General features: G+C 43.3%; 1 protein-coding gene across 10 annotated transcripts in view; it reads right to left on the bottom strand.

Annotated features, from left to right (window-relative positions):
- Positions 1-10,420: 10,420 nt before the first annotated feature.
- The window catches only part of CEP170 (centrosomal protein 170), a 104,151-nt gene continuing 92,207 nt past the window's right edge, over positions 10,421-22,364 (bottom strand). For 5 of the 10 annotated variants that reach the window (XM_037150937.2, XM_037150942.2, XM_037150944.2 and 2 more), the window contains 5 exons: positions 20,887-21,057; positions 18,570-18,658; positions 16,309-16,402; positions 15,491-15,542; positions 10,423-13,918 (listed from right to left, as the gene is read on the bottom strand). In XM_037150937.2, the coding sequence (XP_037006832.2) occupies positions 13,629-13,918; positions 15,491-15,542; positions 16,309-16,402; positions 18,570-18,658; positions 20,887-21,057 (696 nt within the window). In that variant the 3' untranslated portion in view covers positions 10,423-13,628. Of the gene's footprint in view, positions 13,919-15,490; positions 15,543-16,308; positions 16,403-18,569; positions 18,659-20,886; positions 21,058-22,364 lie in introns of all 10 variants that reach the window. The other 5 variants (XM_037150939.2, XM_037150938.2, XM_037150941.2 and 2 more) reach the window with 2 other exon arrangements.

Genomic DNA, 22,364 nt, shown 5'->3' with positions numbered 1-22,364 from the left:
AACAAATTCTTCAGCCTGACCGGTAAGAGGGGCAAAAACAGCAGCTGGCAGAGCGGGGTACCACAGGAAAACTCAGTCAGACGGACTCAGGTGCACGGAATCCAGGCGTAGGGTTGGACCTGGTGGGCAACTCACCAGGCGACCGCGGGGAAACAGCGAGGGAGCAAGGCTGCGGGTTGACTGTGGCCGCGCATTCGTGTGTGGACAGACACGTGAGGGAGTGGGCGACTGGACGGGACCCAGCAGCCCCAGCGGCAAGCGGCTGCAGTAGCGGTGGTGGCGGCAGCGGAGGGCGACGCCATTTCCCTGCTCTGACCACGCCCCCACATACAGCGTCATAACCCAGCGACCCCGGAGTCCAAGGCGCCGCTTCTCGTACTTAACAGGCGCGAACAGACCAAAAATTGCTCAAGAAGATCTCAAAGCCCCAGAGCCTATAAATCTAAGCAATGAAGAAATAGCAAAACTCTCAGACACACAGTTTAAAACACTGGTGATCAGGATCCTCACAGAACTGGTTGATTATAGCCACAAATTAGACAAACATATGAAGGCGAAACTAATTGAAATGAATGGAATTGCACAGGACACCAATAGCGATGAAAAGGAAACTGGAACTCAAATCAATGGAGTGGACCAGAAGAAAGCAAATAATGGCCAAACAGAAAAGAGTCAAGAAGCAAGAATGCAAAGAAATGAGGAGAGTCTTAGGAACCTCCAGGACATCTTTAAACTCTCCAACATCCGAATTATAGGGGTACCAGAAGGGGGAAAGGAACAGCCACCAATGGAAAACTGATTTGAACAAATAATAAAGGAGAATTTCCCCAATCTGGCAAAGGAAATAGACTTCCAGGAAATCCAGGAAGCTCAGAGAGTCCCAAAGAAGTTGGACCCAAGAAGGAACACACCAAGGCACATCATCATTACATTAGCCAAGATTAAAATGAAGGAGAGAATCCTGGAAGCAGCAAGAGAGAAGGGGACAGTCACCTACAAAGGAGTCCCCATCAGACTGTCAGCACATTTCTCAAAAGAGACCTTGCAGGCAAGAAGGGGCTGGAAAGAGGTATTCCAAGTCATGAAATCCAAAGACCTACAACCAAGATTGCTCTAGCCAGCAAAACTTTCATTTAGAATGGAAGGACAGATAAAGTGCTTCTCAGATAAGATCAAATTCAAGGAGTTCATCATCACCAAGCCCTTATTATATGAAATGTTAAGGGGACTTATCTAAGAAAAAGAAGTTTAAAGAAATATGAACAGTGAAAGGACAGCAAACTCACAGTTATTAACAACCACAGCTAAAACAAAAGCAAACTAAGAGGACAGCTAGATCAGGAGTGGAAACATAGAAATGAAGATCTCAAGGAGGGTTAGCAACAGGGGAGTGGGAGGAGGAGAAGTAGGGAGAAGGTACAGAAAATAAGTAGCATAGACAGTAGATAGAAAATAGATGGGGGGGGCAAGAATAGTATGGAAAATATAGAATCCAAAGAACTTGAGACACATGGTCATAAACTAAAGGGGGGTAATGGTGGGGATGGGGGGGGGGGTGGAGGGGAATGAAGGGGGGGAATAGAACAACTCTAACAGCATAATCAATAAAAAATAAAAAAAAATAAAGACTACGGTATGTGCACTGTCTTTTTTAGACAGAATGCTAGTGCACACTTCACAGATGGAAGTATGGTATGAACGTAACTTTCGAACCTGCTGGGGAACCAAAAACTCCTGACGCACTAGGTTGCGACGCTTGCTTGGTGGCCGGCAGTGGTCCACAGTGTTGACGAGCTCTGCCTGTACTATGTCACTCCGGGGCCCTGAGTTCACACGGATCCCAGGAAACTTGGAGACTTTTGTGCATTTGTTTAATGTGACGAAGTGGAGCTTTGCCTCCCACACTCCAAGTTCCAAATATGTATGCATGTTCAACTTCTTACCTCTGGGAGATCTAGGGACTCAGAGTTTCGCCCCAATGTCCTGTTCCCTGTAAAAGTGTTGACACTCTAAAGCAACTGGGGGTGGGGGGGGCGGTGGGTTTCACAACACTCAGCTACTAAAAGCAGCCGTGATGCCGCGCTGGGGACCCTTGCACGTGGAATAGTCCCAAGCACCAGCCAGCGTCCAGCAGGACGCACGGATGCCGCCACAGAAGCTCTGTTCTGGATCAGAGCCCTGCATGTAGGTACACGATGGGTCCTGCCTGTCGACATCGATTGCTTCTGCCCGGAAAGGTCTAATGGTTTCCCAGGATGAGGGTACTGTAGTAAGATGGGAGACGCCCGCTGTGACTAATTGAAGACTATTGAGGTTTTTTTAGTGACATTCGTCATGCGTTGAATCACAAACGAGTCATTTGTAGCCACATCTACTTCCGTGACTGCATTTCTCTCCAAGTCGCCAGAGGAAAAGCATGATTAGAGACAGGACTGCCTTCCACCACTCAGGTAATCCCAGAGGGCTCCAGACGTGTGCAATAGAATATTCTCCCTTTTCCTTCTCCGCTTAACACTACGGCTGGCCCTCGATATTTTTATGTTTCGCTTGTTAAAGAATGTCAGATGTTATGAATTACCACTACTGGTCTTCATCAGGCACCTAGAGTTTGTAATTAGTCTCACATTAACCTTCCTAATGAATCAATGATGCAAGTAATTCATTGTCACAGTGAAACTGTTTTGTTTCCCCATTTCTCTAATTCTGTACTCCAGCCAGTCTAAAAATGTGTTCTGTTCGTGTTCGCTGACTGTGGGGGATTGAATTGGCCCCCATTGGCCTCACTTTTTGCCATGTAGGTATGCAGTCCTTTCCTCAAAAGGTGTCCGCTCCCCTGATCTATAACTTTGGGTGAATTGGATGGGGGTGAAGTGCCTGCCGGTTTGCTGGTTCTGTGCGGGAACTTTGTGAGACTACACCTGTTTCCCTTTGCCCTCTCGGGCTTCTGCCATTGCTGGGAGGACATGTCTGAGGTAGACTGTTGGCTGCTCAGAATACGGAGCTGCGGGCTGTTTCATGGGAGCAATAAAGAATTCCAGCACAAAGCAAAACTGAAATTCAGCATTGCCATCTGGAACTTGGCACCCACGGGCTGATTAAAACTGTCTACCTGATGGAATTGTATTTCTGCCAGGCCTATTTTAAAGGAATTGCTCAATGTCCCAGAGCAAAAAAGAAGTGAAAGAACACGTAAGAAAATGAGGTTTGAGTTGGGTCTGCATGTGTACGGGTTACTCTTGGACAGAGAACAGGGATTTGTTTTACTTTGTTTCGTCTTTTTAAATGAAATTCTTTACCTTGCGACTCTCCACCCTGGAGATCCTGCCTTTTTAGGAACGACTCACTATTAATTATTAAACTCAATGTAATTTGAGCACAAACGAAAGGAGGTTGTAAAGGGCCATCTTTTACCCAACAAACACATGGCCAGAGTTGCATGTGAATTAAATTGTGGTAGATCAAATGACAGCTCTAATTCAATCAGGAACAGTGCCAGTTAGACGAATCCTATGGAGAATTCATTTGTAAAACAGACAAAAAAATCCTCTTAAAATATATAAACAATATTACCCTTTATATTTTTTTTTGGTGAATGCAAATTTCATAGAATGCACAGACCACTTTTCTATGCCTCTATAGTCTCATGTTCCTTTCTATTTGCTCTTGCACTTGGGTGTGTCTTATTCTACCCAGCTCATCCATTCACTGTTCTAGTCGTGGGTCTTCCTGAGACTTACATTCTATCAGCACCTGTCTCATACCTGAGCAATAGAGGAGCTTGTGTCTGTTAAATGAATGTGAATCTGAAGGGTACTATTCATACTATTTAATACAGTAGCCAACACACATATCCTTCTCTTTACTACCAAGTGGTACCAGCACCTGAAAACATGCATCAACCCTGAAAAGGTTTCACTGTGTTCAGGAACGACAGATCAACTGATGGTATTATTAGCAAAATGACATTGCTCTGTATTTTTAAGGACAGCTGACATTTTTTTTTCTCATAAAATATTCCTCAGTGTCATTGTCAAGGGAGGAATCTGATATTATGAACAAGAGTTGAAACCTTGTACTATTCCTTGTGTTATTACAGTCATTCACCTCGAAGTTATTTACCATTTTATTGGCTCCCTGCAGAAATAACCTGTAATTATTTCTTGCAGACCAATAAGTCCACTCTTTCTAATAAGCTGTCACCTGCCATCACACCAGGTGTTGTGTCCTTTATAGAATTAAAATCATTTTTTCAAACTCCTTCAAGGACTGCGTGAGGGCTTTTGGTTGAGAGTATTGTTTTTGATTACATAGATCATCAGGGTTCTACATTTAAAAATAGACACGGGGAAAAATGTCTCAGTTTCATTGAAATAGACCATGAAGAAAACATGCCATGGATGATTTTTTTTTTTTATCATTGCAACCCAGTGGGATGCCTTTTCAGCACCATAAAGAGTGCGCGCGCGCGCACGCACGCACACACAGTAGTTCTTGGCCCTTTCACACCCCTGAAAAATGTGTGTAGTAAAAAAGCTACATTAGGTGGCACAGAGAAAATGAGGAAACATGTCTGCGATGCATCATGAGGCAGCCAGTGTTGGGAGACCGGTCTCCATAGGTCTTTGATTCGCTTGTCTCGAGAAAAAAGGACTTTCTTCTAGACCACCTTTTCTAGCGTTTTTTGTTGGTAACAGTCGTAGAAGAATGACAATGTCTCTTTCTAAACAAAGAACAGGTTTTCCTACAGCGTGGAAGATAGAGATGGTGTCGCCTTCATTGCAATGGGCAGCTGTGCTTACTGTCCAGTATAAAACAGTCAGCTTCCTGAGAGCTCTTCTCCTGTCACAACCCATGGTGTGGGCAGTGGCCACTGGGTGCCCAGTGCGTTGCCTTGTGGGAACTGGGGCTTAGGGAACAAGCTCGGGAAAGTGCTGACACTCTGGCTACTTCTGTTGCTGTGAGTAATAGAGCCTGTCTTTGACCCAAGCCTCCTGCACTCCCTGCCAGCATTCGTGAAACGATGGCAGGCAACTGCTTAGCTTACAAGTAGGGCAAAGTCTCACATCCTTCAGTTCTTGGTGCAGTGACTCAGATTGTACACAAACCCTGGCTTTTACTTTATAACTGAGGGACATTGGTGAAGTCATTTCATGCCTCCGAGTCTCGGCTTTCCCCTTTACAACATGGAGATAGCAGTCCTAATAGCCGTCTTACATGGTCGTCGGTGCGTGGGAGCTGCTTAATAGGCGGGAATGATTTTTACCTTTCAGAGCCAGCCTAAGCCATGCTAACACACATGGAGTAACTATTAAGACAGCAAAATACTTACATTAGTGGGCATTTGTCACGAACATTGGAAACGCATGACAGAGGGCTCCAGTAATCTATGAGGTCAATTCTGGGGGTCACAGGAGTGCCTGCTGTGGTTTTCACTTTGCCACAGGCAAGGGGTGGGGAGAGAGAAGAGGAGGGTGCAGCACCCAGGCGCACCAGATGGTCTGTGTTCAGTGGATCAACAGTGTTAGTAAATGTCTCCGAGGCCAAACTGGGAGTCTGCGTGGTACCTGACGCTGTTAAACTCTTAGCCCCAGGGTGAGAATTACAGAAATGGGTAAATGTTAGTGATTAGAGCCATTTTTCCTGTGTGAACCTAACATTCCTTCGAAAATAAAAGTATTTCAAGCCTTTACAAGAATACAAAAAGTAGTAGAATGAATGTTTTTTTTAATTTTGTGTTTTAAGTAAGTTTCTTAATAGAATGCATGCCCTTGTTATATATTTGAGCGCCTATACTGGTCTAGCCCTATGAGCAAAACTGATTGATAAATAAAAATATAAATTATTCACATATCTGCTTTTTCAAAGCTCACATCCTACTTTGGAAGAGAATCAAATAAACATTTAAGTGCAAAGCAAGGTAATAATTGTTACATCTGGGTCACAGTCCAAGGGCTTGTAGGGGCTCAAATAATCCAGGTGTCTACCAACAGATGAATGGGTAAATAAAATGTAGTGGATAAAACAGACTATTATCCAGCCTTTGAAAAAATGAGACTCTATTACATGCTACCACATGGATGAACATCAAAGACATTTTGCTAAGAAAAATGATTCTGTCCATAAGGTCAAATATTGTATGGTTCTCCTTATGTGAGGTACTTAGAAGGGTCAAATTCAGAGACGGAAAGTGGAACAGTGGTACCTGGGGTTCCAGGGAGGTGAGAGTGGAGAATTATTATTTGAAGGGTACAGAGTACCTGTTTGGGGTGATGAAAGTTTTGGAAATAGATGGTGGTGATGGTTACAAAACATTGTGAATGTTAATGTCACTGACTTGGACACTGAAAATGGTTAAAATAATAAATGTTATGTATATACATCTTATCACAAAAAAAGGTAAAACTATAACAACCATATGTCTTCCTGGCAAAAATGAGGCCCTTAAATTTCCTATTGAAGCATAAAATAATCCCACCAGTTATTTTGTTTGGCAACTACCTCACTCAAGCCTCCGGGGAGCGCCCTTCACCCTGGTGATCCGGCTTTGGTGAGGGCATCAACTGCACCCAGAAGAGGCACTTTCCAAGGAGCCTACCGTTATCACAAGTATGGAGGCACCCACACACACAGCATACTGACATTTCCGGTGGCAATGGCGGCTATTTGTAAGACGGCCTTATCACAACTTCTTCATCAGCACCTAGGAGTCCAGGAGCAAAAACAGTGTTTTCAGATATTTTGTTCTTTCTCCAAGCCCAGTGAGGGTGAATCTTGGCTGCTTAGAGAATCCGAAGTTGAATATTGAGATAAAAAATGCAGCTTAAGCAATACATTGCCCTATGAAGCCCTGTTATTATCCTTGTAGCATGTGGACAAAAGACCTTATTCCTTGCCTATTACTTCAAGAATGAAATGGCCCTGGTGGCATTCAGTGAGTGGTGTCTTGTCCAAACGCACTTATCAGTGCACTCCTGAGGGATTCTGAACCAATTTCCTGCGTTCTCGGAAAACCTGGGCGAGACCTGCTTTACACAATACTGCTCCAATTTGAGTGCATAGCAATGAAAACTAATGCTTTCCAATGTGAACAGTCAGCCGCCCTGATGTCGTTTTGCTCCCTGAGTGACATGGATTTGTCTAATATTGTCTCTTGTGTAATTGAAAAAAAAGAGGGTTTTAATTTTCCACCACTCGGGAGATGGCCATTTTTGCATCGTCCACTTGTGGACAAAGTCGGCGTCCTGCCGCACATCCTCTTGGTTCACCTCTTGCTCCAGCCATTGTTGCAGCAACCAGTTTTGAGCAGGTGGAACCTGGCGATGCGTCCTGTCCCATCTGCTGGAGCGTCTCTCTTCCTGTGGGCACCACCCCATGAAGCACTGGCTGGGACCAGCCCAGCACTCACCAGCAACACCTGAATGTGCGAGGAAGTTGATACCACAGGGGCGACCCTCGAACGATGGGAGTGGGGAGCTGGCGGGCAAATGCTCCTCCCCTTCAGTCTCCATCGTTCCTTAAGTGGCCCTCATAGGGATCAAGCCCCCCGTTGCCCGTAAGAGTAAGGACCCCAGAATGCATCATTACTAACTTGTCCTCCTTCCTGGGGTCCTTCTCCTTAAATTCCACTCCTGTTTTCTGGGAACACTCCCATAAGTAGAAAATTCTGGAAATCAATTAAGACATATTCCTGAATAGGAGGCAGGAGATACCAAGGCCTGGTTGCTGGATATAAGCTCTAGTGTCTATGAGTTAATGGATCTTGCTCTTTTCAGTAATGCTAGTTCAGTTTCTGAAGTTCAGTGCCAATTTGGTTCTTACATTTTAACTCCTTCAAGTGTTATGTGAAAAGTAGATTTGGTAAATTACTCTCCTTGTTAGACATGCCGTAAATTCAGTATCAATCTGTGATACTGATTGACATTCTTTAAGTACAAATTAATTTTTTTAAAAAGGGAAGGAAATAGATCTTAAAACATTTTTAAGGACTTCCGCCAAGATGGAGGCATAGGTGGAGAAGCTGTGCTTCCTCACACAACCAAGTTTAGAGACAAATAAATAATAGCAACAGAAAACACAGCCAGAACACAGAAAATTGAACATTTTGGAAGTCTGATAACAACAAATTCTTCAGCCTGACCGATAAGAGGGGCAAAAACAGCAGCTGGCAGAGCGGGGTAGCACAGAAAAACTCAGTCAGACGGACTCAGGTGCACGGAATCCAGGCGCAGGGTTGGACCTGGTGGGCAACTCACCAGGCGACTGCGGGGAAACAGCGAGGGACCAAGGCTGCGGGTTGACTGTGGCCGCGCATTCGTGTGTGGATAGACACGTGAGGGAGTGGGCGACTGGATGGGACCCAGCAGCCCCAGAGGCAAGCGGCTGCTGTAGCGGTGGTGGCGGCAGCGGAGGGCGACGCCATTTCCCCGCTCTGACCACGCCCCCACATACAGGGTCATAACCCAGCGACCCCGGAGTCCAAGCCTCTGCTTCTCACACTTAAAGGGCCAGAACAGACCAAAAATGGCTCAAGAAGATCTCAAAGCCCCAGAGCCTATAAATCTAAGCAATGAAGAAATAGCAACTCTCAGACACACAGTTTAAAACACTGGTGATCAGGATCCTCACAGAACTGGTTGATTATAGCCACAAATTAGACAAACATATGAAGGCGAAACTAATTGAAATGAATGGAAATGCACAGAAAACCAATAGCGATGAAAAGAAAACTGGGACTCAAATCAATGGAGTGGACCAGAAGAAAGCAAATAATGGCCAAACAGAAAAGAGTCAAGAAGCAAGAATTCAAAGAAATGAGGAGAGTCTTAGGAACCTCCAGGACATCTTTAAACTCTCCAACATCTGAATTATAGGGGTACCAGAAGGGGGAAAGGCACAGCCACCAATGGAAAACTGATTTGAACAAATAATAAAGGAGAATTTCCCCAATCTGGCAAAGGAAATAGACTTCCAGGAAATCCAGGAAGCTCAGAGAGTCCCAAAGAAGTTGAACCCAAGAAGGAACACACCAAGGCACATCATCATTACATTAGCCAAGATTAAAATGAAGGAGAGAATCCTAGAAGCAGCAAGAGAGAGGGGGACAGTCACCTACAAAGGAGTCCCCATCAGACTGTCAGCACATTTCTCAAAAGAGACCTTGCAGGCAAGAAGGGGCTGGAAAGAGGTATTCCAAGTCATGAAATCCAAAGACCTACAACCAGGATTGCTCTATCCAGCAAAACTTTCATTTAGAATGGAAGGACAGATAGAGTGCTTCTCAGATAAGATCAAATTCAAAGAGTTCATCATCACCAAGCCCTTATTCTATGAAATGTTAAAGGGACTTATCTAAGAAAAAGAAGTTTAAAAAATATGAACAGTGAAAGGACAGCAAACTCAGTTATTAAGAACCAGACCTAAAACAAAATCAAACTAAGAGGACAGCTAGATCAGGAGCAGAACCATAGAAATGAAGATCACATGGAGGGTCAGCAACAGGGGAGTGGGAGGAGGAGAAGTAGGGAGAAGGTACAGAAAATAAGTAGCATAGACAGTAGACAGAAAATAGATGGGGGGGCAAGAATAGTATGGAAAATATAGAATCCAAAGAACTTGAGACACATGGTCATAAACTAAAGGGGGGTAATGATGGGGGGTAGGGTGGAGGGGAATGAAGGGGGGAATAGAACAACTGTAACGGCACAATCAATAAAAAAATAAATTAAAAAATATATTAAAAAAACATTTTTAAAACTTGAAACAACTCAGGCACACACAAAAAATAAATTTAATGGCATGTCAGCAAGATGAGACAGCTAGTAGTACTTTATCTTATTTGCTTTGAGCCCATTATTTCAGTACTATATTTTATTTATAATACTATAAATAAGGTACTATTTTTTTAATAAAGAAAGTATTTCAGCACAGCTACAGCCTCACCCAGTGTCCGCTTCCTTCCTCTCCTCTCCACCTGCAAGGACAACGCAATTCAGAAACAGCATCGTCATCCTCACACACTTCGTAGTTCTGTGCAAATACGCCCATCGACAATGTTCGTTCCCTGCATCTCCCTCTTGTTACTGCTGGGAAGTCTAGTTGCAGTTCTTGGTAAAAATCAAACAAATAAGCAATCAACCCTTCTTCTCTCTCTATTTTTTAAGATTTTTCTCTTTGACTTTGGTGTTCGACAGTTTCAGGACAATGTAACAATATAAGCAGGTATTTGAGGAAAATATATGAGGCTCACTGTGATTTTTATAAGGCTGATGATCCCCATCTAAACCCATTTTTGGAAAAAGAGCCTGTTTCCCAAGCCAGGCCCCCCTCCCTGAGGTGGCTCATGGGACCATCTGGGTTCTGACTCAGCGCGTGGCCCCTAGGGTCAGGCACGGCCACCCCTTCCTGTGCTCGCATTGGAGAAGGAGGCAGCAGGGAGTGGTGGGCAGCGCTGTCCTCAAACCTGGGTAAACATGTAAGTGTGTGATCCAAACAGAGACACTTTGGGGTGAAGGGGGACTGTTAGTAACATGCCGGGACCATTTCAGGTGAACTGATCTGGGCTCAAACCCTGGCTCTGCTTCCGCCGGCTGCATGCGTTGGGTTGTTAGGCAGCTGTGATCCTGACCTGCTGGCCTCCAACCCAAAGTCCCCAGAAGTGGCCGCAGTGCTGCGTGGGCCTGAAGTTTGCCAACCACTCCAGGTCTTCACGGAGCTCACCATCCAGACCATGGGTCAGGAACTGGCTGTATTTTCCACCCCTGACGTCCTTCCGTGTGTTCGAGGGCCAGTCTGGGAGCTTGTGCTGGCGTGGCGTCTGCCTCATGGTGATGACGTGTTCTGCCTCATCCTCGGTGAGCCCCCTGCCTTCCCCGCACTGCTGCGCATCGCTTCGCCCACCCCTGTAACTGCAGTGATGGCGAAGGCTCTTTCCTGATGCCCACTGATACTGGTGATGAGCACTAGCAAGATGTCCTGCAACTTCTAGGGGTTGCTGGAGACACGGAGGCAGCCCAGCAGCGGCCGTGAGCTATTTCTCTTAAGAAATATGAAACACTCCCGGGTCTGACGGGTCAAAACCTGGTTTCCCTCCAGAAGAGGGGATACCGGATACTCATGTCAGTTCTCCCATCTAAGCCACGGGCTCCAATGCTCCTTGATTCTGGTTCTTCTTCTGAAATTTGTATTTGCTTCCAAAATGAGTCAGACACAGTACTGTCCACTCAGGCCACTGGCCAACGGCGCCTGTGGCCGGCCCAACGGGAACAGCCATGGACCCACCTCTGGGAAAACAGCATGAAAACCGTGGAGTTCCCCGGGACAACCCGCCAAAGGTTCCCGTCTGACGTGCATGCCTGGGGTCTGGTCTGGGAGCATCTGCCTGGAAACGTCGAGAGAAGATGGCGCAGTCTTCACCTCCTCTCATCTCCTGGCTCTTCTCACACATGGATCGGAGCTGGAGCACCGCCCCTTTGTGGGGCTCTGAAAAAATGGTGTGTGAATGGCCATTTGTCAAAGTGATGAGTATTAGCAATCCAGATGGCAGAAGAAACAAAATGTGCAATCATTGTATAAAGTTCCAGAAACACTTTATTTAAAAATGGAGTTGTAAATGCATAACAAAATAACATAAGTAATAAATGTAACAAAAATAAATAAGGAGAATAATGTATTCATTAAAAAATAAAAATAACATAGTAAAAGGCCAAATGTTTAAACAAACCTGTGTAAACACTTAAACGATAATGTAAGGAAACGGATGCTAATGTGTTCCTAATCAACTCCTTACCTTCTACTCCCCGGGGACATAATCGGTACCCAAACATTCAATAAAAGAAGGGACAATTGATGTTGTTTCACTGGTTCTTCAAATGGACCGAGCCTATTTCAATGTTTCATTCATCCTTTCAAAGCATTTATGTCTTTCCGTTCATGTTCTTTAAAACATTTTTTCAGTGTTCCTTTATCAGAACAGGGTATTTAGCTTCATCAGGAGAATAGTTCATTTACCCTTTTTTAAAAAAAACTTTAAAGAAAAATATGAGGTCCATCACACAACAGACTTTTGTTTTCTCATCTCTACAAAAGGGTATTTTTTGCTTTTCTTTTTGCATCTTTATTAACTGGCCCAACAATACTGGATTTTTATAAAATCCTGTAAAGTTCTGCAGTGTATAGTTAGTTTCTTAACACAAATGTAGCACAGGATTATTGCTAATATATTTTAGACCATTTCATTAATTTGCAAAGGTTGTAGTTTTAACCTTTATAAACTGATGGTGTCAAGGGGAAACTCCAAATCTACTAATAATGTTGAACTGAATTAAGATTCACCCAAATTATAGTGTTCTGGAAACACAGAGATACTTGCTTTCTTTCAAAACTTATCCAAATGTGACCTTACTGGAAAGAGAAAAAAACTAGTTTACAGAAGATATTTTTCATAGGCTTTCTGTTGAGTAACACAGGCCCAAAGCCTTTGTCGCTGTCGTCTTGCAGAGTCCTTATAAATGAGTAAGAAAGACTGAGACAGAGTTCACTATCGGGTCCTACAGGGAAACACACAGAAGCAATTCGCTCTGCCTGGGAGTGAAACTATCAACTAGGCTTATGACTACTTATGGTTCTCCAAGTGTCCTAATGCAGAAAATCTTCACTTCATGATCGTTCCAGGGACTTTGTTTTCTCAACTGTCACACAGAAAGTCGGTAACACGGGACCAACATACATGTTCTTAGCTTTAAAAATACACTCCACCTACACTGTCTGTCCAGTTTAATCTCTCTAGTTATCATTGACCCTAAGGTGAGAGAGAAAATCTTACTTGCATAAAAAAAAAACTTTAAAAAGTGCCAAATTCATCTTTTTTGAAAGTGGAGTAAAACGCTGTCGGGTTAAAACAAATACAGTATCATCATCAGTCTCCTATGTACAGAAAAGGCGGTTAGTCCTTACTGATCTACAGGTGCGCCCACCGACCACTCCCAGCAAAATCTTAGTGCAAACATAATAGTTCATCTCCGTAAACCCCAAGACAATTTACGTAGCAACAGAATTATATAAATCACATGTATGTTGGAAAATTTTAGAACATAAGAGTGACTTTTTTAAAAGGTCAGTTTGACTGTGGAGAGTTAGATATCGCTGTATCCAATGGCGATGAGTACTAATATAAATCCTATTATTGAGAAGTAAATATAAGTGTTTAACAAATCTATACAGGTGAAGAGAAAAGTCCGTTTCAGGGAGCAGCTTGGCACAGGAGACACGGGGTCAGAAAGGTTGGGCGTTTAGCTTGCTTGTAGGTCACAGCACAGCTTAAAAAAACAGAAACAAAAATCTATGCAGGGAAAGGATGTAATTATATTCAATTTGAACATCATAAAACCACAAAAGGTGAAATCGCCACAATCTGCTTTTTCCTATGTGTGCACCAAGTGGCTATCTAAGTGGCTGGAAAGGATGAATATGCTACCACGTTAGAGGGGAAAATAAATAAATAAAATTAAAAAGCCAGAGATAACAAGATTGTACTTGACCAAGCTGTCTTGTTTTGTGCAAGTCAACACCACGCCGCTGCCAGCATTCCTGGTCATTCCACAGGTGATCACTTCCTAACAGTCACGAGAAAGTCACTCGGGGACGGTGATGTCCTCCTCTTCCCCATCGGGGTTGAACCTGTTGAAATGGATGCTGAAGTCGGCCTCGGATTCTGCGTTGTCAAATTCGGCCGAGACCGAAACACCAGCGGGGTGCAGAACCCGAGCTTCTGCGGGGCAGAGGGACGGCGTCTGGCCCGGGCTGCTGTGGTTATTCACGGGACTGGACTTCTGCTTCGGTGGCGACGGCAGGAGCGTACTGGGAAACCCCATGCTGTTCAGAGCCTCCAGAGTCCCGTCCGGGTCAATCATGGCGTTGATCACTGACGGAGGGAAAACACAACTGTTGATGCGATGAAAGTGGGATCGGGACATCGCTATGACTTGGACAATATTTTGACTATTGATGCTTTCATCTGATGCTTAATTTTGGCTAATCCTTTCTACACTGTTTTAAACCCCATTTCAACAACATGGGGGCTGATGTACAGCGTTTACAGACCTGAATGCTCTCTCTGGTGCCCTGAGCAGCCCACACAGGGGCCTTTCAGAGCCTGATGGAAGACTGGTGTTTGGAGATGTGGGACTCAGAAAAGATCTTTTTAAAATCTGCTTTCCTTTCTTTAAGGAGAATAAGTGAAAATACCGGTTACAATTTTAGTACAAACTCCTGGTGGTATTAATCACTCTGGGAACTAGGGATGGGTTGCTGTTGATGAGGTTTGGAGTCATCTGAGGCCTGGGGAAACTGAACGACATGAGCCCACCCCGAGTGCCACCAAGGGCACGCTGTCATTCATGCTGGTGACAGTGCCAGGGCATCGGCCGTTGCAAGTGTGCACGTGTGTGCCGCTGAGCCCCAAGGACCCTCCCGCAGCACAGAAACTAGTGCCCCCGGGCAGCCCCCACTGGCCAGACGGACCTTCCCACCTCCACGGGAAGGGCCGGTTGAAACCGGTTTCCAATACAAAAGACCTTTGAGTGGACAAGGAAAAATCTTAGGCCATTATTTTCAACTTGGCCTTGGGTAGAGAGGGGTTTTGGGAGAAGGAAGCGCGGACAGACTTCGGAATCACCTAAGAGGCCCTTCAGGTGTATCCCGTTCTGGCAGCTCACAAAGCCACTTTTACTCACGGGGTTCATCCAGATGCTCAGGGGGGCTGAGGCTAAATGAAGACTGAAAATCGCTTAGGGGGGACTCACATATCACGTCTACGGTAATTCAAGCAACAAAAATTGAGTAGAATTAGCAGTTCATTCTGGAATCCGCTTGTTGTACCGCTGGGGACCTCTGGGTCAAGGCCTACAGAGGCACTGATGTGTGACTGAGATCTGACACAGCCAGGACAGGGTCCCAGGACAAGGTCCCTGTCCAAGCTCGGGAGGCGGCTAATGGAGCCTCTCTTCTTGCTCTCTCCCAGTCCCCGGGGCTGAAGTGACGCACTCGTTTCTTGTTCACCCACCCTACTGTTTGTGTTACCAGTTCATCTGGGTTATACCACAAGTGTAATTTAGGAACTGCCAGGCCAAAGCAAGAATGCTAGCCCTTAATAAGCATTATCAGTTGCATATACATATTTTAGGACATTATTTTATATATTTCTCACATATCAGTATCTATATATTTAATAGGTAGTACATATAAGACTATAAATTAGTTTATAACATCTAACAATATGCCCAAGATTTCCCTTTGCTGTCTTTTAAATTACTTATAATGGACTTTAAACTTTCTTTTCATGAGTAATTTGGATAATTACAACTCTATATTTTTATCTATGTCATTATATTTAATCACATAATGTTCTAATAATAAGAATATTCTAAGAAATGCCACTCACTACGCACTGTTCTAAATTGTTAGCTCTTTCCACTTAATTCAACAGTAAGTTTACCTTGCAGCTGCTTTTCAACTCTTTTTAGCTCCTGTAAGATGGAAGAAATCTCCTGCGGGGAAAGCAGTGACAAAAATTACCCGACCTTATGAAAAACATTTTTATTTGATGGGCAATGATGCTCAGACTCATCTCATTTGGGATATTTAACACTCTCTCTCCATGGCACTACATTTGTAGCAATAAGATATGAAATCATCAGGATACCCAGTAAACAAGATTCAAATTTTAAAATCTTTACATTAATGTTAAAGTAAAATTACTTTTTTCCATGAGATAACGATAGAACTTTGGAAAGTTCCAAATGGCACCACTATGAAGAAAAGGTTTTGAAAAACTTAAATTGACAACACTGCAACAACTTGGCAGACGCGCCTAAGGATTTGAAATTCTTTGGAAACGTGTATAAGCGTCTGACCTCAGGTTTGGGATGACTCTCTGATCAGTGAAAATCTATGCAAATGTTGAGGTGGGGACAAGCAATTTGTTAAGCAGATGGAAATGACTCATGTCAACTTATATTGGAGTTTGGCTCTCATTTCAAAATTGCCTGCCTCTAATGTACCATTATTACAAGAACACGAGTGTGTGACAATAAAAGACACAAACGGTTCCCCTTCATGTTCTTGTAACTTCAAAGCAATCAGTATTTTAAACTCCTGCAAGAGACTGTTCAAGATATAAGATTTCCCAACTATTGCATTCATATCTTCCCTTAAAAATGTAAACAGACAAACAGCTCAAGAACAAGCATATCAACCCCTTAAAATAAGACGCTGCTGTTAAGATGCTTTGCCAGTGAGGGAACAGTACCATACCATGCTTGAGGTTTTCACGATAGGGACTTCACTTTCGGTTCTTAATTTGCTTTCTATTTCGTCCCAATTCCGATCTTTATCTTTAAATAATATTCTACAAATGAAAAAACAGAGCATTTTAATATAGAAACCTACCACATTTTAAATAATACAAAAACAAGGTATCTTTTCAAAGCTAAACAATGAAGAAGCCACTAAATATCAATAACTGCAAATACAGTACTGAGCCAGTATCACCCCCAAAATCATTTCTGAGGGAGAGCCGCGTTAAAAAGTCACTGAGTGGTTACCAGTATGTACATATGCTCTTGTTATTTATCTCATTCTTTATTAAAAACCAAATGTAAACAAATGTAGATGATGATCTAACCCCCCACATTTCATGAAATTTGTAATTAACCACCAGTTATAATGAAAACAGAACTTTGCTCCGACAGAACATGTGCGGTATAAACACAAGATGAAACTAAAATAGGTGGAATTAGATATGAATTATTGTGCCTCTTAAGGCTTCTCTATATAGGAAAAGGAACCTTCACTGATGAGTGAAGTGTGAACATTACTTTAAAGGTTAAAAATCAAAGTGCTCACTGTGTTTTTCTTTAAAAATGTTAATTCATGCTAGTACATTGCACACAATTACGCTTAGGAGTGAAGACACTACCCTTTTGATAAAAAGAGTCACAATAAAGATAATTATCCTTATGTTAGAAATTAAATTCAAATATGTTAACTTATCAAGCGCCAGACATTTTGATTTGTTATTCAAACATGGGATCATTCTTGCCCCAATACTTGGGAATCTGAGACATGACTCAGCAGTTTTTGAAAGATGCAAATGCCAGGCATCCCTGTTTTCTTTTTAAGTTTCTTTATTCAACTTGGAAATGTAATTTACTGCCTTATATAAACATCAACACTGTACAGGTAAATTACTTATCTGTATTTCTTCAAGGATCAATATGCCAGGTTCAACTTATTTAAAAACAAGAAATTCATGAATATCAAATCAGGTGTAAAATATCCATGATTACTCATAACCATGCTTAAAAAGGCAATAATGGCCTGGCTGGTGTAGCTCAGTGGATTGAGCACAGGCCTGCAAACCAGACAATTGCAGTTCGATTCCCGGTCAGGGCATATGCTGGGTTGCAGGCCGGTTCCCTGCAGGCCACTTCCCAGCAGGGGATGCACGAAAGGCAACCACACATCGATGTTTCTCTCCCTCTCTCCTTCCCTTCCCCTCTAAAGATAAATAAATAAAATCTTTTTTAAAAAAAGCAATAATGGTTTTAGAATCCGATATAAGAACATTCTGATCTTCTGCTGAATCTGTTTTGTTTTAATGTATTTTTTTAGAGAGAGAGAAAGAAAGGGAGGAGGGAGAGAAACACTAATGGGTCGCCTCTTGCACACTTCCAAGTGGAGGCTTGGCCTGCAACCCAGGCATGTGCCCTGACTAGGAATTGAACTGGCAACCTTTTGGTTTGCTATACCACACCAACCCACTGAGCCACACCAGCAGGGCTACTGTTGGATTTTCCAAACCCCCCGAATAAGCATCCCTGCCAGACACCAAGGGCTGTTATCCTTAACAGTGCTATAAGTAAATTATTTATTATTTACTTATAATAAGTAAATTATTTTATGTGTTGTGAGAGTCCTAATAGCACTAGGATCGATGGGAAGTAAGAAAACAGTGACTATTTCATGGACCAACTTGGAACTACAATGGTCTTGTACTAAACAGGAAGTCTGTGATTAGCCACGCAGTGCTGAAAAAAAAAAAGTGAATTTTCCCCAAAAATGGTTACTGGGAAAAATGTTTGTGCTTCCAATTGTTGAACCACACATATTTTGCATAAAGCCCTTTTCCATGTATTTTCTGACTCTTTAAAGAGTGTGTAATGAAGCTTGAGGTCTTATAAAAGAAGCCCCAAAAGCCTGTTAATTTAAAATACCAGTATAACATGGGAGAGAAATTGTTTCTGGTTACTAGTAAAGTTAAACTACGTGATTATAGCTGTTCACTTCCCATTATAAGGTGTCATTGTCTGGGACGTTTATTTCTCCGTCCCCTTCATGCTGCCTAACTGGCCAGTGGCTTCTCTAAAAAGGAGGGAATGTGGTCGAGGCAGAAGTGAAGCCTCGGAGCCTCGGAGTGAAGTGAAGCCCTGGAGCCTTGGTGGCAGCAGGCTTGAGAGTGGGGACCAGGCCACAGTTAACAATATAAGCCAAGGGGCTGGCAGGACAAAGCGTACCTGATCTTCCCAGCGGTTTTATCTATGGACTGGCGGATCTTCCTGGAGAACTGGAACACAGATGACAGCAGCAGGTTGTCCCCCATGACCTGAAACGGCCAAAGAGAAGAGCAGACATGACACCGTCAGCTCAGCCTCACACTGTCACCAGGAGGAACACCCGTCACGGCTCACTGTTCTTAGGGGCTTCTAGTATTTACGCCAATTTTAATAAAAGACACAATTCACGTAAAACTAACTACACTGCCCAAGAAGTATCAGCAAAGGAGTTCCTTTTTATCCAATAACCCGTGAAGTTTCCACACCGTCTTTGTCACATCACTTGCAGACATCCATCCATGTTATCCTAGCACCCCTTACTGTCAAGACCCTGTTCTCTCAGGCCACCAACGAAATCACCATGACAGGGACAGCAGAACTAACTTAGAATGCTAAATTTAGTAGGCGTTCTTTCGTCAAATAACATCGACAGAAAGATGCAGAGGATTACAGTCCTTGTTCCCCAGGGCAGTGTAATGGGAACAGTCCTTGTTCCCCAGGGCAGTGTAATGGGATAGATATATTTTTAGAATTTACTCAAGATACAAGTTTTTATGACGGTGGTTGGCACCTCCCCAGCTGAAGCTCACGAGCAAGACCAGAGGTCAGCACACTTGCGAAAAGGGCCAGAGCAGCCCTCGGGCCGTGGTCTGGGCCACAACAATGCAGCTCTCAGTGCGGCGCGAAAGCCGCTCCAGGTTCTGCACAGGCAAGTGGGCGTGGCCGTGCTGGAGCAAAACCTCACCAGGTGGGTGGCAGGCTGGGTTTGGTCTGCGGCCTGCGCTTCGTCAGGGGCTAACCCACGAGAGGCACAGCTAGTGCAGAACGCTGAGGAAAGGGCTCAGCGAGGGCTCAGTGCTGGGTCCCCAGGTTGGCCCCCGAGACTGTCAGACCTGCATCTGGACACTGGAACACAATCCAGAAACTAACATAAGGCTTTGGATGTTAAAAAAGGCTTTAAAGGCAGGTGGGGGAGATCTCAGTAATATGCAGGACACACTACTGTTCTACACAAATGAAGGTAAGTGCCAAATGTGTGATTCAGCGCCGTAGGCATTCTAATGTGAAGGGAGTTCTGGCACGGGGGATAAACGCGGACAGCACCATGGAAAGTAGTCCTGACAGTGACCGGCATTTGAATTTAGGGCACAAAAGGTCATTCAGATGTGAAAAGTGACACACAGGCTGCCGAAAGGCTACACAAACGCACTGGTATTTTGTGAGTCTTAAGGATATAAAAAGGGTGGAAGAGACGTAGTAATTAGGGTGAAGGGAGAAAGGGCAAGGTGGACTAAGGAAAGACTGTAACAGAAAAGGCTATCTCTTTTCTACCCCCATGAAGTGTAGTTCGGTGTCACAATATATTAAAGATTTTGTGATATTAATCCTGAGAAACTATCAATCTAGATGTTTCCATTCTCTTTACAAATTAAACTGCCACACAGTTTAACTGCATTTAGAGGAATTTATCTTCCTAGACCTCAGGACAGAATGACCTGTAGATAAGACCAGGAGATGGGTCCTTTCCCAGTCATCACCAGGCCAGGCCAGAGAGGGTGCTGTAAAGCCACGCATTTCCAGCAGCCGCACCTGAGGCGCTAGCTGGCCACAATCTTCGGTCAGGTAGACTTCTGCTACTCGTACTACTGAAAACAAGGGTGTTCATACATGCTGACCTTTAGCTCCTGTTCCCTAGATCTGGGACCCACAAATGCCGTCCTGGGAGCTCATCCTTTTGTCGACTGCCCCTTTCTATATTCTCTTTCCACCCACCCCTAAGCCAGTACCTGTGCTGCCTCTGTGTATCAGCCCTCAGCTAGCTCTTAGGTATTTTCCCTTTAGGAAAAAACTGTTCACATTTTGTTTCTTTCCCCAGATTTTTCTATCGGGTTCTTTTGTCTTTCTAATTGCTTGGTAAGAGTTTTTCATATCTTCTGGACACTAATCTTTTGTTAGCTGTATGTTTCACAATAGTCCTTTGAATACTCAAATTTATCAATTTTTGAAAGTGAAACTCCTGTCTTTTAACAAATCAATGCCTACAGCAATGTTGAAAGCTATTTAGAATCTTTTTTTACTACACATTTTAAAGTATTGTTTTTGCCTGTCAGAAACCTGATTCATTTGGAGTTCATTACTGCACAGGAGGTGATGTCCAGGCGCAATTCCATTCTACCCAAGACAAGCACTTCCCCAGCCCTGTGTGTCCAACAGCCCCACCCTTCCCACGGGAGGACAGCCCTCCCCCGCCACTTGTCCACGCTGCCCGCTCACTCACTTCATCTCTGCTCCAGGTCCTCCGCCTGGTAATTGTCAGGTGATCGGGCGGCTCTGTGGGCTGGGGTCTTGAATCACCAGATCGACAGTTGTTTCCTTCCGGTGTTTTAGAATTAACCAGTGGGGGGATCTTGCGGAAGTTGAGACTTTCATCAAAAACACGATCAACCAACTAATAGGACAAGAGCAAACCCTTATGAGAATGATTTGAAAAAGCACAGATATTGGCATCATAATTTTTTATGATTAAACAGAAGTTATTTCATTCTCAGGTAGTAAGAGAAGCATGATATCTTCAATAAACCAATTACTCTTTCTATTTATAAGTACTTCAAAGGTGTCTGTTTTATAAAAGAGATGTTCATCTACATAGATTTTATGTTCAAAATCCAAAATAGATAGGTATCAGAAATTTGACTCTTTCATGGACGAGATTTCCCCCAAGTGAAAACAGGTGGTAAAACTGAACACTGGCCATGTGGACAGCCAAGGAGTTCATTTTACTCACACTGCCTTTTCCTTTTAGCTTCCTATTTGTTTTTTCCTTTTTTTCTCTCACCAAATACAGGTGACAAATTTCTTCACAGATACATAAATTGCAAATTTCAATTAAGCTTACAAAAGGAAAAAACTTCAAATCCACAAAATAAGCATTTTGGTCTTAAACATAAACTTTAGACAATGCTACAGAAATCACATTCCAAGAGAAAGGCTATACTGCCACCTACAGTGCAAATTATGCACATACACTACAAAGTACCAGACGCTTACTGAAGGAATAAACCCTAGTACAATATTCAGAAATAAAATTAAAAAAAGAAAAGTCCCTTCAATGAGATGTTTGGATGATTTTACTGGGTCTGAGTGAATATATAATCATGGTAGATAAAATTTAGTTAGCTGAGAAAACATTAGCTTTATCATTGTAAATGTACCGGAAGGACCATGTATGTCTTGCCACCAAGAAGATCCTTCTCTTTGTCACCAATAAGGATGACTTTACATACATTCACAATTGATCCGCGTGGTAACTAAACTACACAGATGGATGAAGCACCATTTACCAAATTAGACAACACATAAATGGAGGAAAAACAAAAAAAGTGAGCATTCAGGAATTAGATTATAAAAGGCACGTACGTGCACAGCAAAAAGCAACTAAGGACAGTATTAGCATAGTTTACCAGAATTAAACTTGTCAAAAAGGCTAGCCATTTTGGTTACTATTGAGAACATTATTTTCTAAAATAAGGAAGTGGAATCATCAATATTAGAGGCTGGCAAATTTTTTTCTGTAAAGAGCCAGAGAACAAATATTTTTGTCCGTGTGGCCACCAGTCTCTGTGCGACACCTTTATCTGACACTGTAGCCCCAAACAGCCAGAAGATAATTAAACAAACAAGTGTGGCTTTGTTCTAACAAGACTTCACTCTTTCAAATGCCAATCGGCAGAGCTGACTGGACCAGAGTGCCATCAA

This window comes from Artibeus jamaicensis, unplaced genomic scaffold (assembly GCF_021234435.1).
Source record: "Artibeus jamaicensis isolate MK-2021 breed Jamaican fruit bat unplaced genomic scaffold, CSHL_Jam_final scaffold_754, whole genome shotgun sequence".
Taxonomy (NCBI): domain Eukaryota; kingdom Metazoa; phylum Chordata; class Mammalia; order Chiroptera; family Phyllostomidae; genus Artibeus; species Artibeus jamaicensis.
Note: the sequence above shows the minus strand (reverse complement) of the source record. Positions and strands in the feature narration are given on the sequence as shown.